The sequence below is a fragment of the Molothrus ater genome, chromosome 9 (genome assembly GCF_012460135.2).
Source record: "Molothrus ater isolate BHLD 08-10-18 breed brown headed cowbird chromosome 9, BPBGC_Mater_1.1, whole genome shotgun sequence".
In the NCBI taxonomy this organism is placed as follows: Eukaryota; Metazoa; Chordata; class Aves; order Passeriformes; family Icteridae; genus Molothrus; species Molothrus ater.
In genome coordinates, this window is record NC_050486.2 from 16,601,272 (window position 1) to 16,616,026 (window position 14,755).

General features: G+C 38.6%; 1 protein-coding gene across 1 annotated transcript in view; it reads left to right on the top strand.

Moving 5' to 3' along the window:
• COL24A1 (collagen type XXIV alpha 1 chain) overlaps positions 1 to 14,755 on the top strand; it is a 119,728-nt gene that overhangs the window by 87,211 nt on the left and 17,762 nt on the right. The window contains 15 exon segments of the mRNA XM_036388136.2: positions 1,279 to 1,332; positions 2,295 to 2,348; positions 2,558 to 2,611; positions 3,833 to 3,886; positions 4,484 to 4,591; positions 6,118 to 6,171; positions 6,633 to 6,740; positions 7,643 to 7,696; positions 8,451 to 8,460; positions 8,463 to 8,503; positions 9,802 to 9,858; positions 10,824 to 10,877; positions 11,921 to 11,974; positions 12,081 to 12,134; positions 14,248 to 14,301. Of these exon segments, the coding sequence (XP_036244029.1) occupies positions 1,279 to 1,332; positions 2,295 to 2,348; positions 2,558 to 2,611; positions 3,833 to 3,886; positions 4,484 to 4,591; positions 6,118 to 6,171; positions 6,633 to 6,740; positions 7,643 to 7,696; positions 8,451 to 8,460; positions 8,463 to 8,503; positions 9,802 to 9,858; positions 10,824 to 10,877; positions 11,921 to 11,974; positions 12,081 to 12,134; positions 14,248 to 14,301 (864 nt within the window).

Sequence of the window (14,755 nt, forward strand, 5' to 3'; positions counted from 1 at the left end):
ACTTGTCAGACATTTCAGTAAAATCCTTTGCAAATTACCTGATAATAATGGTTAAAAGGAGTTCCTATATTGCTATAAAATTTTGGCTTCTGAAAGTCTCAGGAGAAAGATACATTTCTGATCCAGCAGCCTTATCTCCGTGGTAATATGAAGAAATACTTGATTTGTGAAGCAAACTGAAGCTTTGTGACACTTGCCTAGTGGAATTTCATGGAGTTTCTGCAGATGAAAATCAATTAACTTAGTTTAGGACAAAGTCAATTATCAAGTAACTGCAGTTTTAGTTGTTCATATTTAAATGAAGATAAAAGGTAAAATAGATGCATCTGCTGGAATTCTGATGATAAGATGCAATTTACATTGTTTTTACAAGGGAAGAGAAGATTCACAGGTCATCAGGAGGAGCAAAACCATATGCAGAGTCTGTAAGAGGAAGTGAGACAAAATAAGAGTAAATATTTGTTTAAATGGCTTCTGTCATAAATAGAAGCAGCATCTTTCTTTTACATGAGAATTGTAGATCAAGAAAATGTTTTGAATTTAGAATGTGTTTAGACACAGATGAGTCCCAAAGGGATAAATAGATATGAACTTCAAGGAAGTTCAAATACTGCTTACATGCAGAGAGCTGATTTGTCTGGACCTACATTCCCAGTGGCTGTGGAATCAGCAGTAAGCTGTTACAGGCAGCTTCTGCTCCCAGCACACAAATCCTGCCCTCTGAGCTCAGATCTTACATGTGCAGAGAATTTGAACATGCCCCTTTGGGAAATGATCCCTGGCTTTACTGCAGTACATTTACTCCTTACATGTAAGGCTTATCATAAAATGCTTATGCTGTAGTTATCAATATTCTAAGAAGGCTCCAGCCTTTAGTCTGTTATGCCTCAGTGACTGTCCTGTCCATGGTGAGGTAGTTGTTTTCAGTTAATTCCAAACCAGACTGTAGGCTTTTCCACAAAGCAAACCAGACGGTCTAACAAACCTTAATTAAACAAAGTCTCAGCTAGTCAAGAGAAGAGCTTAGTTCAGATAATAATTTATTTTTGATCTAAAAGAAAAGACATCTGTGCTATTATTTGAGATGTTATTTCGGTGCATCAAGGTTGGTACTGTATGCCATCATGGGACTTGGATACACTGTTGGATTCAGGAGGAAGGACAATGAAATACATTTCTTTATTCCAGTTGGAAGAGTTGTGAAGAGACAAATTGAACACACTACAATGTAATTTAATGTTAATTGAATAATGCATCCAAAATTTTGTTTCATGCCAGGGTCCAAGAGGACAACCAGGGGATGCTGGCCCTATTGGAGAAATGGGTTTTGAGGTGAGATTTTAATCACTAATATAGCAATTACAAATACTCAAACAACTGACTAATCCTGGACAATATGTTTATAAAAAAATTTTATAAACCTGCAGCTGACTTAAATATCATGAGCTTATCAGAGACTCTTAAAGCTGTTACCAAAGAATGTCTAAAATAAGTAGCTTGTTCTGTTGTAAGCACTGTCTTTGAGCATATAGTTACAACATTTGTCATAGAAGGTGAATGCTTAATTGAGCAAACATTTTTTTTGAAAGCACTGTTCTCCCTGCAATTAGCAGTAAAACACCATTAATCATATGTTATTTCAATTTGTAGATAAAGGAAAGCAGCTGTAGAAAGCCTTCTTGCTCACTTCTGCTACTGTTTTTTGCTTTATTTTTAATATTTCATTGAGAGAAATGTGACAGAATGTATTAGCAGCATTTGTAATCAAGTACCTGAGGGATGAGCTCACTTAGAGCAGTAGGGATTTGGCTTATTCAAAGTTCTTCCTCAGTCACCCAAAATCCAGACTTCTGATTTAACTACCAAGGTTTATGTGTAAACTTTACAAAAAGCAGTCTGATATCATCAACTCATTAGGGGCTGAGGCCTTCAAGAAGGGTCTAGTTCTCCAAAGGCTGTGTCTACTTGGCTCCAAGCCTAAACAGAGCTGAAGTTGTCAGTCAGATTTGCAGAAGATAGATGCTTGCTCAGCAGTAATTTATGGTGAAAGGTACAGGCTTAGGGGTACTGCTGAGTCTTCAATATATTCCTGACCCACCCTATATTTCCTCTATTCTTTCTTTTCTGTTTGTCTCTAGAAAAAACAAAGAACTATGTTGTCTTGATTTGATTTTTCAGACATTCATCTTTCCCAGTGTCTCAGGCCATTCTTCTGCTTCAGTTTTGGGTGTATTATTTAGTTGTTGCAAAATTATTATTTGTGATCATGTAACAGTAGCTCTTGTACCATGCAGGGACCTCCTGGCCCTGAAGGAGAACCTGGTCTGCAGGGGGAACCAGGCACAAAGGTAAATGTTGAAATCATTCTCTCTTAAGATATTTATATTTTCAAATTCTCATAAAAGCAAATCAGAGACATCTGATTCATTAGCCAAGTAGACAGTGACGGACCATTAAGAGATACTGTTATTGTCATGATGACTCCATCAGCTGTAAACCCTCTCATTGTTACAAATATTGTCCTTTAAAATTGAGTGATTTTCCTTGTGATATCCAGGGAGACATTGGACCTGCTGGGAAGGCTGGAGAACCAGGTGACCAAGGTTTGAGGGTAAGCTCTGGATGCAAATCTTCCACAACAGAGAAGTTATGAACAAAGTGCAGGTTGAGAAATCTTGATTTAACAGAAGAATTCAATAAGAAGTTATTTTCTTCAGCCTCTTTTTTTAAAAGAAAAAAGAAACAAAACAGTGTAATATTGTAGCAAGGTAAAAAGAGTATTGACTGGGGAAGGGTGGCTTGAGAGCGACTTGGAGATGCTGGTCACAGCCCATCTGAACATGGATCAGCAGTGCCCAGGTGGCCAATGAAAAGAAGGCCAATGGCCCCCTGGCCTGTGTCAGCAATGGTGTGGCCAGCAGGGCAGGGCAGTGAATTTTTCCCTGCACTTGGCACTGGTGAAGGTGCACCTTGAACTTTGTGTCCAGTTCTGGGTCTCAGTTCAAAAGAGGACATTGAGGTGTGGAGCATGTCCAGAGAAGGACAATGGAGCTGCTGAAGCACAGATTTTGCAGTTGGGAGAGCACGGGTTGTTTAACCTGAGGAAAAGGAGGCTCCTATCTCTCTACAGCTACCTGAAAGGAGGCTGTAGTGAGGTGGGGGTCAGTCTCTTCTGCCAGCTAACAAAGGACAGAATGGATAGCCTTAAGTTTTACCGGGAGATGTTCAGATTGGAACCTTCAGATTAGAAGGAAGATTTTCACTGAAAGAATGGTTAGGCATTGGAATAAGTTGCCATGGGAGGTGGTGGAGTCACAGTCTCTTGAAGTGTTTGAGAGGCATCTGGGTGTGGCACTTGGGAATGTGATTATGGTGGTGCTGGGCTGATGGTTGGACTCGATGGTCCTGAAGCTTTCTTTCAACCTTGATGATTCTGTGTGATTCTGTGATTATAATGTTGAAATATTTCTAATGGTAAGTGGCCCTACAGTAAACGTACCAATACAGTAGTTATCCACATAAACATGGAAGTTTCAGGACAGAACTGGTATATTTTTGAGGTTACTGTAATTACATGTTATATACTCTGAATCCAAACAAAATCTCAATGCCACTGACTAAATCTCCAGGGTTATATGGGCATAGTATTGCCTCATTTTGTTAATGCTGATCATCTTGTATGTTTTCTTGCATTGGATATTCATGGGCTGTGACACTGAAGATAAATAAACTGTAACAGCAACTAAAAGTTGTCTAAAAGATAATAAACATATATAAAACTAGTCAAGAAATATAGGCAATAACTTTGTTTTCAACTGCTTCTTTCTATAAGGGTGAACCAGGGCCTCCAGGAGAAGATGGTGTTCAAGGAAAAGATGGCCCAAAGGTACATTAAATTTTTGCAGCAGATTTAAAGTACTCTTATTAGCCTAAGGACCCAAATCTCCTTTTTTATCCTAGGTCAGCACCAGATCAACTAAACCCATTGAGTGCACTTAGTTTTAACACAGGAGGTCCTGTAAAGTACAGACTTTTCTGTATCTTTTGGGTACATACATAGCTTGAAAAGGCTGCACAGCTGAATGGTTTGACAAAGAAAAGCAAGTTTTGCCTGAGTACAGCTTTTGTCTCTGGTGACTAAAGTGCTGGAGGAAGCAAGCCCAAGGCTGCTCTGCTCCCCAAATTAGATCAGTTCTGTGCCAGGGACTGTGACAGGTGCCAGCACAGGGGATGTCATAGAGAACAATCTCAGATACTTGGTGATGGATGAGGCAAAATGTGGCTGTAGGAGTGTAGGAATGGGATAGAAAGGGCTTTACCCTAACTTAGAGCCTGATCTGAATTTGACTAGTAAGGTTTACATCAGTTTCAGTGGGCTTTTTTTTCAAACTCAGAGATCCAGAATTCCCTTTCCTTATGAACAAGTAATTCTGTAGAAGCAGGCTGACTAAGGGATTTTTGGGGGTTTTTTACTGTGTTTTAGGGAGACCCTGGAGACCAGGGACTTGTTGGAGAAGGTGGTGAAAAAGGAGAGATGGGATTACCAGGAATTGCTGGGCCCCCTGGTGAACCCGGCCTAATGGGAATTCCTGTAAGTGTTTTCTGGTTGAAATGGACTTCTTGCTTGTTTGCTTTTAGTAAACAAAGTTAATTTTTCATTCTTCCTTTATTTTTTATTTTTTCTGGTTTTCTATGTAATTGGAGATGACTGTATTTAAATAAGCTTCCAATGTCGTTCAGGATTGGTAGAGAGAGGAGACAAATGCTTTTTCTATCTTAAATATGGGACCTCTTGGCAAATAGTGATTCCTCACCATCTGTCATCCAGACACATGTACCACACAACCTGGAGCCTCTCACTTCAGCTCTCTCCTCTCCAAACAATGTGGCATCAAACATACACAGATCAAATAGTAGACAAGCATTAGAATTCACAGACAACATTGTTAGATCAGTTTGCCTATTTGTTCTGGCATCACTCCTAGCAACTAAAATCCATCCATGAAACTGCATACAACTCCTTCATGAGAACAATTTTGGAGCACAGCTTCCAAAGCAACTATTGTAGCTTTAAATCAGACCAGCTTCCCTTACCAAAAACCATCATGTTCTCACCTGCAGTCCTCTGGCTGCCTTCTGTGCAGCTCTTGTGTGATGGTGGGGTCTGACAAAACATTGGTTGGAGCTCCAGCTGTTCATGGCTGGTAGCACTGTCCACTCTGTCCTCTAAGCATCAGTGCTATGTTCTGCTGTCTTTTGTCCTGGGTTCTTCACTGTGAATTACTTTTTCTAGGAAATGAAAAAAGTGTTCTTTTGGTTGTTGGCACTCTTAGTGCGCTGCAGAACAAGTTTTGTTTCTTTGACTCTATTTTGAATTGGTAGTTTTGGGGAACACTGGAAGTTTCATATGTTGAAATTATTGTAAAACAGCTCAGCCCTGGCATATCTACGCTTTATGTAATTATACTTGTGTACAATAATCAACATCAGCAGTGTTTCTGTGCCTCAGTGAGACAGGCAGGTCTGGCAATTCGATTTTTGGGAGGATGTGGGTAGGGAGGGATTTTTCATGTTTTTGTTCTACATGTTCCAAAGGCAGCTGTAGAGCTGCCGCCTTCTCCACTTGTCCTCCTCCCTGGCATCTGGGAGTGTACACATCACAGTTCTGGTTTGACCTCATTCTAGGGATGCAGACAGATCATAATATCCTAGTCTAAACATGGAAATCATTTTCCTATAGCCCATTGTCTAAGTGTTTCATTGGAGGTGAGAGTAATACTACATTTTCCTTAAACAGTAGCTTACAAAGCAACAAATAAGCTTCACAAATCTGTAAAGTAACGTTTTCTGTGTGGACAAGATTTAATGTTTTTTTTCACCCTTATTTGCAGTGCATTTCCATTACTTTTATAAATGATCCCTGAAACTTGCCCACTTGTTTATGCTATAAATTGAGACAGCCCTAATAACTTGCTTGAAGACAAAGTTAATGACATTTTTCCTCCCACCTCTCTGCTTTACCAAAGACTACTTAGTTAATGCATTTTGGAGCAGAGGTTAAACATGTTTCTAGGCCCTTCTCAAACATTTCTTTTTCTCTCCCTAATAAATCTGTAGGGCCCTGAAGGAACACCAGGAAATCCAGGTCAGAGGGGCCGTTTAGGAAAGAAGGTAGTATTTTTCATCTTCCCCAGCTCCCTTCCTTTTATCTGAAACTCAGATTTACATTACAGAATTCCATTGAACCAAAACTATCCCTGTTTTGTGTCATGCTTCAAGCCAATTTTTTTACTTGTTAGCCATAGCAATTAGAATTGTCATCATTCTGCAATCAATAACATTCAAGGTCTTAGGAAATTTAAATTTGTATCTAGATGTGGTTTTGCAACTCAGAGCAGTTTCTGCTTCAAGCTTTGACTAAAAGAAAAACAAAGACTTAATGAGAAGGCTTTAGCAGAGACTCTTTTATATTGCGGAGTTCTGAGCTCAGACATTCTAATAACTACAGTAAATAACATACAGTAAATGTCATACCTGTTAAATAATGCTGTTACACATTTTGATTAAGCATCAACTGCATTTTGAAACTTAGTGTCAATCTCTTAGTATTTTTAATACAATAATACCAACAGGGGGAAAAGGGGCAGCTTGGCCCTCCAGGAGAAGCTGGACCTGCTGGTGATTCTGGCCAACCTGGAAAAACTGGTCCTAAAGGTGCAAGAGGAACTCGAGGTCCCATGGTTAGTACAAAACATTCTTATTTGCAGAGGTCTTTCAGCATCAGAATGACACCTGTTCACCTTTCCAGACAGAAACCTGGGGCATGGACCTGGAAGGAGCCACCTCAAGCTTTTGGTCATCTGGCAGTTATGGGAGTGGGATGGCAGAGCATACCATGGAACATTCATGTCTCACACTCCACATACCACCTCACTGCTGTGGGTGTTTATAAACCTTTCCAGTTCCAGGAACAAAAATCAAGGGGTTTGCTATCACATACCTTAGCCATGGCTGAAACAAAGCACTTCAGATGAAGGCTACTACTCCTATCAAATAGGAATCTGGTCCAAAGTCAACTGAATTAAGTCTATATTCCATTAACTTTTAGCTTCTTTCATAGTAAGCTCCCCAGGCTTGCTCCATACTGTGCGGCAGATGCACAGAAGCATCCAGGCTCCCCACTAGAGAGGCAAAGTGCCTGTCTCAGTCCGGTCCTGTGGCCACTGAATGCAGCAGTGTGCTCTCCTGAGCTCATGAAGTACAGAAGCAAAGTTTGATGTCCAATGGCCAATATTTTCAAGAGTAGGAGTCAACTTTCTGAGGTGATGACCACCCTATTCTTCCCTTAGCATGCTAGTACTTATAAAGAGAGTTCTTCCTCACCTCTCAAAGCTCAGATCTATTTGATTTAATTATGCACAAAGACTATAAGGTTAGGACTCAAAACATTGACCAGTTTTTCCACAGAAGAATGAAAAGCCCAGTATTCTTTAATAAATGAAGTAGGACCTACAAGAAAGTTGTCCATGGTGTCAAATGTCAATATTTCAAGATTTTTCCAAGTGCTTACTTTATATAGTAGGCATTGTTGTAGTACTCTACAAAGGAGCTCGTTTCTCTCTCTAATTACTGCATTTAACAGGGACACCTAGGAGGAATGGGACCTGAAGGAGAGCCAGGAATTCCAGGTTATGGGGTATGTTTTTTTACTGAATTCATATACACATACATCCCAAAGTAGCTCTGTGGCACGCTAATTTCAAATATCCTAGGAATCTGTATCTAGACTACACAAATATTTTCAGGACTCACGTATGTTTATGTGGTGTGTTTGCCTACTCAGAACTGTTAGCCTTAAGCAAGGATGCCTGGCTTTTGTTAGTTTGCTCGCAGGGGGGTTTTACCATAAACTTTAAACTGTTGTTTATCCAAAGTATCTCATCTCTTCTGAATAAAGTTCCTCTAAAGCTACTACAGCTATTCATTATAAAGAGAGCTCAGCAAACACCACCACCTCTGCTTACTGTCTGGCCATGTAGTTTCCATTTAAGTAACAGAAACTGATTGAATGATGTTAGTTGAAGGACATAAAGATATAGTGGCTTTCACTGAAAAATGGCTGTGAAAATCATCATAGATTGAGTCATCCTCTTACAGAGCAGACTGTCCAGTCTCTTTTCCAAACAAAAACACCCATCACTGACCCCAACCTTGAAGCAAGAACCAGCCCAGCTCCCATCAGCTGCATTAAGCCCTATCAGAACATGTAGTTCAAGCCAGAGCTTTTCCTGCACACAGTCCATTTTCTGCCATTGATTTTGTTGTCATAACATGATTTAGAATAATTTTCAAGCAGAAAAAGAAATGTGGCAAGTAGCTAAAAGAAATTTTGGAATTAATTACTTTTTAAATTTTTTTTTTAATAATTTGTGTTTGGTTTGTTTCTTTAGGGTCACCAGGGTCTCCAGGGCCCTCAGGGCCCCCAGGCCCCAAAGGAGAAAAGGTATGAACATGAGTTTCACTGATCTGTTTTGTGAAGTTATAAAGGGAGGAAATGTTACTGCACACCCACTGTTTTCCACAGCAAGCAGCAAAAGCCACCATTTGCAGTATTTGTTAGTGTTGTCAAAGACTAGGAAAAGAAATGCAAAGTGAGGAAATGGGTCATTCAGAGCTGGAGTCCAAAATTGTACTGTTAAAATGTTTGAGGTTTTAAAGCACAAGGTACCCATTGTACAGAACACAGTCTATTGTATCAGACAGCACCACTGCCCTCAGCGAGCACTGCTGACAAAAATAATCAGTGCAGAACCAGCTAAATATTTACTTAACTCTGAGCCTGTGAGTACACCCACAGATTTGCCTGAAAGTCCAGCTAGGATGGACAAATGTCTGTGGTTAATATAAAATGTTAGGGACAGGATGTGGCCTCAGTACTGCTATTTTAGTGTCAAATTTATTGTTTTTCTCTCAAGTCTCAAATCCTGAAAACAGATTTGTATGCTCACTGAAACCCTTGTGATCTCAAGAGGGCAGGTACATGGATTCACTTCATGAAGATTGGATTGGAGCTGCCCTTGACACAGAGCTACAGCCTGGAGCGAGTTTTGCAATAAATACTCTGAATAGGCATTCAGTGGCTGATGTTGTAAATAGGTTTGGATATGATTTAAGAAACAAAAACTGAAAACTGATTCATTCACAGCTAAGTGTTTAGGTTGCTGGGTCATTTCTGAAAAACTACTTTGATGCACTGTAGAAGTCCTTAATCACATTTAAATTGTGAGTCTCTTTGCATTATTATTGCTAGGTATCATCTGGACTAGATAATCTTTTGTTTATTAACTTGGATGGCAGTTATTTCATATTTGAATTTTAATCCACTTCAGACTTAATGTTGGAGTCTTCTGTACTCTTGTTTTTCTTTCTATTACATGTATTTCTCAAAACAGTGGAAGAAATTTTCTTTTTCCCCCTTGTCAAATATCCTGTTTATCCTTTTTTCATTCAACAGAGACATGATGGCATGGATATTGTTCAGTTAGTTGTTTTTTTTTTCTTATAGCTGCCTTTGAGAATAAAGCAGATATTAGGTTTTTTTAGTCCTTAATGTCTTTGGGACATGTAGGTGAATATTAAAATGGAGTTACCATATCTACTATATTAAACCATAAGGATCATATTCACTTTTAGCATCTATACAACATCTTCTCTGCTTTTTATTAGCATTTGAACTTATGTGCATGGTAGATGAAGTTGAACTTCCAAGTTAACATTTTTTAATACTTTTCTTTGCTTTAGGGTTACCCAGGTGAAGACAATACAGTCCCTGGACTACCTGGGCCCATAGGTGAACCAGTAGGTCTTTCTTTCTCAAAAAAATTATACTAGTGCATCTCAAGACAAGAGCAAATGCATTTATTTCTGAAGCTTTATATCATTGTCTCAGGAATCAGTACAAAAATATAGAATGATGGTCCTTTAATGAGTAGTCTCAGTCTGAAAATGCTGTTGTGTGCTCTTTCCTGCTTAAACATCTGTGCCCTCTATTTAATTACATTAATGCCATTAGTCTGTGTTTAGATCAGCACATTTTAAAAAAGAATTTTACCCTGTTTAACCAGTTACACTTGATTGCTTTACTAATCAAAAATATGTTTTGACTTATTTCATTATCACTGCAAACTAATTCAGAGAACGGCATTTTGTAACCATTTTTGTACTGAATTCATATGTGGAGTGTATCTCTGCAGCATTTATGAGTCTGTCAAAATTATTAGTACAAACTTCAAAATTAAAGCAGATTTTGAGTGCAGCAAGTCATTTCAGAAAAGGATCCAATTTTTAATGGATATGTCTTACAGAAGCCATAAGAGAGTTTTCCTTGCATGTCTTTCTTGAGACCAGAGTCACTTCATTTATCCATTCTAAGTTTAAGATTCTAAGTTTATACATACACACACACACACATATACATATATATACATATATATATATATGTTTTATATATAAGTATAAATCTGAGGAAGTTCCACTGAGGTCAATTCTCCCTCCTGTTTCATTAAGCACCATCTAATATTTATCTTTTAGCTTCTAGTCTTCAGTTACAAAAAATTTTAGACTGTGGCTACTGTATGACTGCAATGCATTCTGTTTAGAAAAATATAATGTTTATTCCTTTATCCAAGCTACCCTTTATGTTTGTATTCCTCAGTTCCCTCTCAGTGGATAGTTTAAGAGAAATCCCAGCTTTCTGTTCATATTTCACTGCAGCATTATATTCAGTTCAGCTGTTACAGTTTGCTCCCTGGTTTGCTCTCTAGGGTCGAAGTGGTGAGCGTGGAGATAGAGGAGAGCCTGGTGATGAGGGCTACAAGGTAATACCTCTTGGGTTTTATCTTTTGATTTGAGCTTGGCATGCTCTGCAGACGTGTGGAGTAATGCAGCAGCAGTGTCACCTTCCCTCACAACTGTGCAGGGATGCCTGTGCTGGTCCCTCACTGCACTGCTGCACTCCTGAACACCCTGAGCATCTTTCCTGGGGGGACATGGGAGCTTCAGCTCCTCAGCTGGAGGAGACTCCAGTGACCGTAGTGTGTGCAAGTACCTGATGGGAGGAAATGAAGATGAGGTAGACAGACTTGTCTCTATAGTGTCCAGTGACAGGACAGGAGGCAAAGGGCAAAAACTGAAACACATGAAATTCCTTTTGAAATGTTGTTTTTTTGGGGGGTAGGGTTTGGATTTTTTTTTACTGTGAAGATGACTGAGCACCAGAACAGGCTGCCCAGAGAGGTTGTGGGGTCTCTATCTGTGGAAATACTGCAAACTTGACTAGACATGGTCCTGGACAATCATTTCTAGCTGGCCTTGCTTGAGAAAGAGGCCATAAATTATCTCAAAATGTCACTTTTAACTTAAACAGTTCTGTGTTTCTGTAATACTGTATTAGTTAACATTTTTCTCTGGAATTTAAGCACTACTTATTCAAAATCTAACCCTAAAAATTATTCATGAATTATATTCAGTCTTTCAGCAATAAAAATTGGATGGTAACTCATGCTTAAAACTGATGCAGTTCACTGAAATACGAGACAGTCCTTGACAGGGAATATCCAAGTTACACAGTAGTACAGACAGACATAGTAATTAATGAATGAACCAAATCTATGTTTACAGAAGTGCAGACATGTTTAAACAATATGTAATTCCCACTTGCAGCTTGGAGTAGAAAATGTAAAGAATAAAAACTCTGTAGAGTTTGATCTTGGAGATCTGACCATACTTTATGTAGGTTGTGTCAATGAATCTGGGTCCACCTGACTCCTCCCAGGATGGGCTTTACAAGGAAGCCTGCAGCTCACTAAGCATGGCAGCCTGAGTTACTCTGCTGCAATATGTTATATTTTCTCTTTCCCAGGGTCATACAGGTCTTCCAGGGCTTAGAGGACCTATTGGACAACAAGGACCTCCAGTAAGTATTTCAAACAAGGGAGATTTCTCTATTGACTGTTGAAAATATGTTTTCATTTGCATTCAAATGATTCCTGGAATTTATTTCATGTATGTTCTTTTCAAAGGGAGAGCCAGGTGAATTGGGAGAGCAAGGACTAAAAGGAGAAAGAGGTTCAGAAGTAAGTAGAAAAAAGTAAACCAAAGCTGCACTTACCTGGAATTTGTAGGGTTTTGTTGTTCACTGGCTATCCTTGGAAAACTGTTCCATAAGGCTAAAACTGAGTGTTTGGGTTTCCTTTTCATACCTGCAGGGACAAAATGAAATATAAAGTGGAAAATTGCATAATGATCTTGGTTAGTAAATAGGTGTTATTTGATAGGTAAGTAGTTTTACTTTGGAGTGATATCAAGCATTATGAGAAGCTCTTTTGGAAACATTTTAGTGATATTTAATTATGCCCTAAAGTGGAGTTTCTTGTGTTTAAGTAGCTCTGGAGACCAACTGGGATTTTGCTTCTCTGATCTGTAAATGAAGCCTCCTGGTACTGCACTGCACTGAATTCTCAGAGACCTGGGAATAAGGAATTTGCTACAGAATATAGAGAAATAATGACAGAGCAAGTCATGACAAAGATCAAAGACCAAATCTTTTTCTTTAGAAATATTAGCTCATCTTGGTGGTGTGTTGAAAATTGCCAAAAGTGTTTATGTTCTTCCACGGACTGAATGTCATTGGCTTTTGAGATTTCAAAAGCTTTTGGCTATAAGATTTCTTAAAATACCAATTACCATTGCAATTTAAATGACATAGTTTGTCTGAAAAGTTCCACGAAGCAACTCTGTTAGAGTTTCAACATTTTGTAGGTATCTACAAGAATCTGTAGTAGACTGGAACTGGGGAACAACAGGAAGGAAGCCTGGTGTGGAGACGTGAACATGTACTTCAGCTGTGAACTTGGATATATTGCTCTTACAAACTACTCACATCCCAGGACAAAATCAGCAGTTCCTCTTGAAGAAATGTTTTCTTTGTCTTGCAAATGCCCCTCAGATCAATACTGCAATTTACTAATGTAGAACCAATACCCAGCATGGGGCTGCCCATGAGAGCTTAAAGATTTCCACAGAAGTGTTAGTAGTGAGAACAGTGACAGCCTTACCTGCAGTGCCACTGCTGGTGCTGCTATAGCAAGCCTTGCAAAGCTAACCCCACCAACTGCAACACTGAATCAGCTGGGTTTTCTTCACATGCATCCAGAAATCTTAAGGAAAACAATCTTAAGTAATTTGAATATGCACATTCCAGTTCTGACTTGTGGACTTCTTTATACCATTCTTAACAAAAAAGGTGTTAAATTGACAATAGAACAACATTTTGCTGGTTTTGTCATATTTGCATAATTATAAAACATTTGCACTTAAAATAACCTAGGCTTTTTCACTTTATTGCATGTTGTGTCATTGCAGCATGGTAGTGATAGCATAACTTTTAAGAAGTGTTTTTGAAATAGTTAGTCTAGAAAATCTTGGAAAACTTTTTCTACTTGTTCTATGCTAAAAAGTGTTACACTTGTTCCTGTTCTTCAGTGGTTGCATCTTTTAGAGGTAGGATAAAATTGATGCTATAAATCTTTATATTCTGTGCAGACTATCCTATAACAAAGTTCTCTGAGAAGCTTTTGACAATTCTGAGCTTTTCTTCCTTGGTGCATGACCTCCTGTGCCACTAAACCACTTACAAGAATGTTATCTGCTCAGTATCTCTCAGTTTTCTAAGACTACCAATTTCTAGATCAGTCAAGATGAAAATAATTCTAGTTTTAAGCAAATTTTATCTTTTTTGTAGGTCTTAGATACAAACAAATGTTCACATCTGTGATATGTGACATTATTGTTTTCTAGTATTCTCTTCCACAGACATTCAGTGCATTTACATTGCCTACTTTTCATGACTTCCCTTTTGAAGAGTACAGGAAATGCAATAAAAGTGCCCTTCCTCACAGAGGCGGGGCTGATTCAGGGGAAATTACCAGATTCGTGATGAAAAACATTTTATGTTTATTGTTGGAAAAGTTCTAAAAACTGGTTCACAACAGGGAAAAAACATACACAATTCTGCCAAAAATGTATTTGCTTTTACTTGAAAAACTTTCTGCTGTCTCCTGAAATGAGAATAATCTGGTCCAAAGCCAGGCAATGTGAACATGAATACTAGAGGGGAACAATCCTCAGCTCCTCTTGGGGGATTGAATTTTAGACATTTGTCAGTTCACAACTATTTGTGACTTCTAGGGACATACAGGGAAGAAAGGAGCAACAGGCCAAGCAGGCAAAGCTGGAATTCCTGTAAGTAACAAAATTCTACAGCCTATTTTCAAATTATAAAACAAAGAAAATACTAACTAATAAAACCAGAATTGAATCATGTCAGGGTTACCAGAAGGTCTTGTGTTCACTCTGAAGAACCTTTTTATTTTCCATATTCATTTTTGAATATGAATGATTTTTGAAATTTTGTTAAATTATACTGAATTATATTCAGTTACTCAGCATATGGAAGTGATGTGCAACTAACAACAAGGTCCTTACCACTTGTGAAGTTATTTAATTGGCTCATTTGTGGAGTCTATTTGGAAGTTATCACATTATATTGCACAGAACTGTACTTGTGTTCACTTCTGACCCCATCAGTTCTTTGATCCACTGCAGCCTACAGAAGTTTAGATCCTTATATCCATGATGGATACATGTGGTAGATGCCTTGAGGTTTATTTATTTCTCTTGCTTGCCCTGAGCTGAA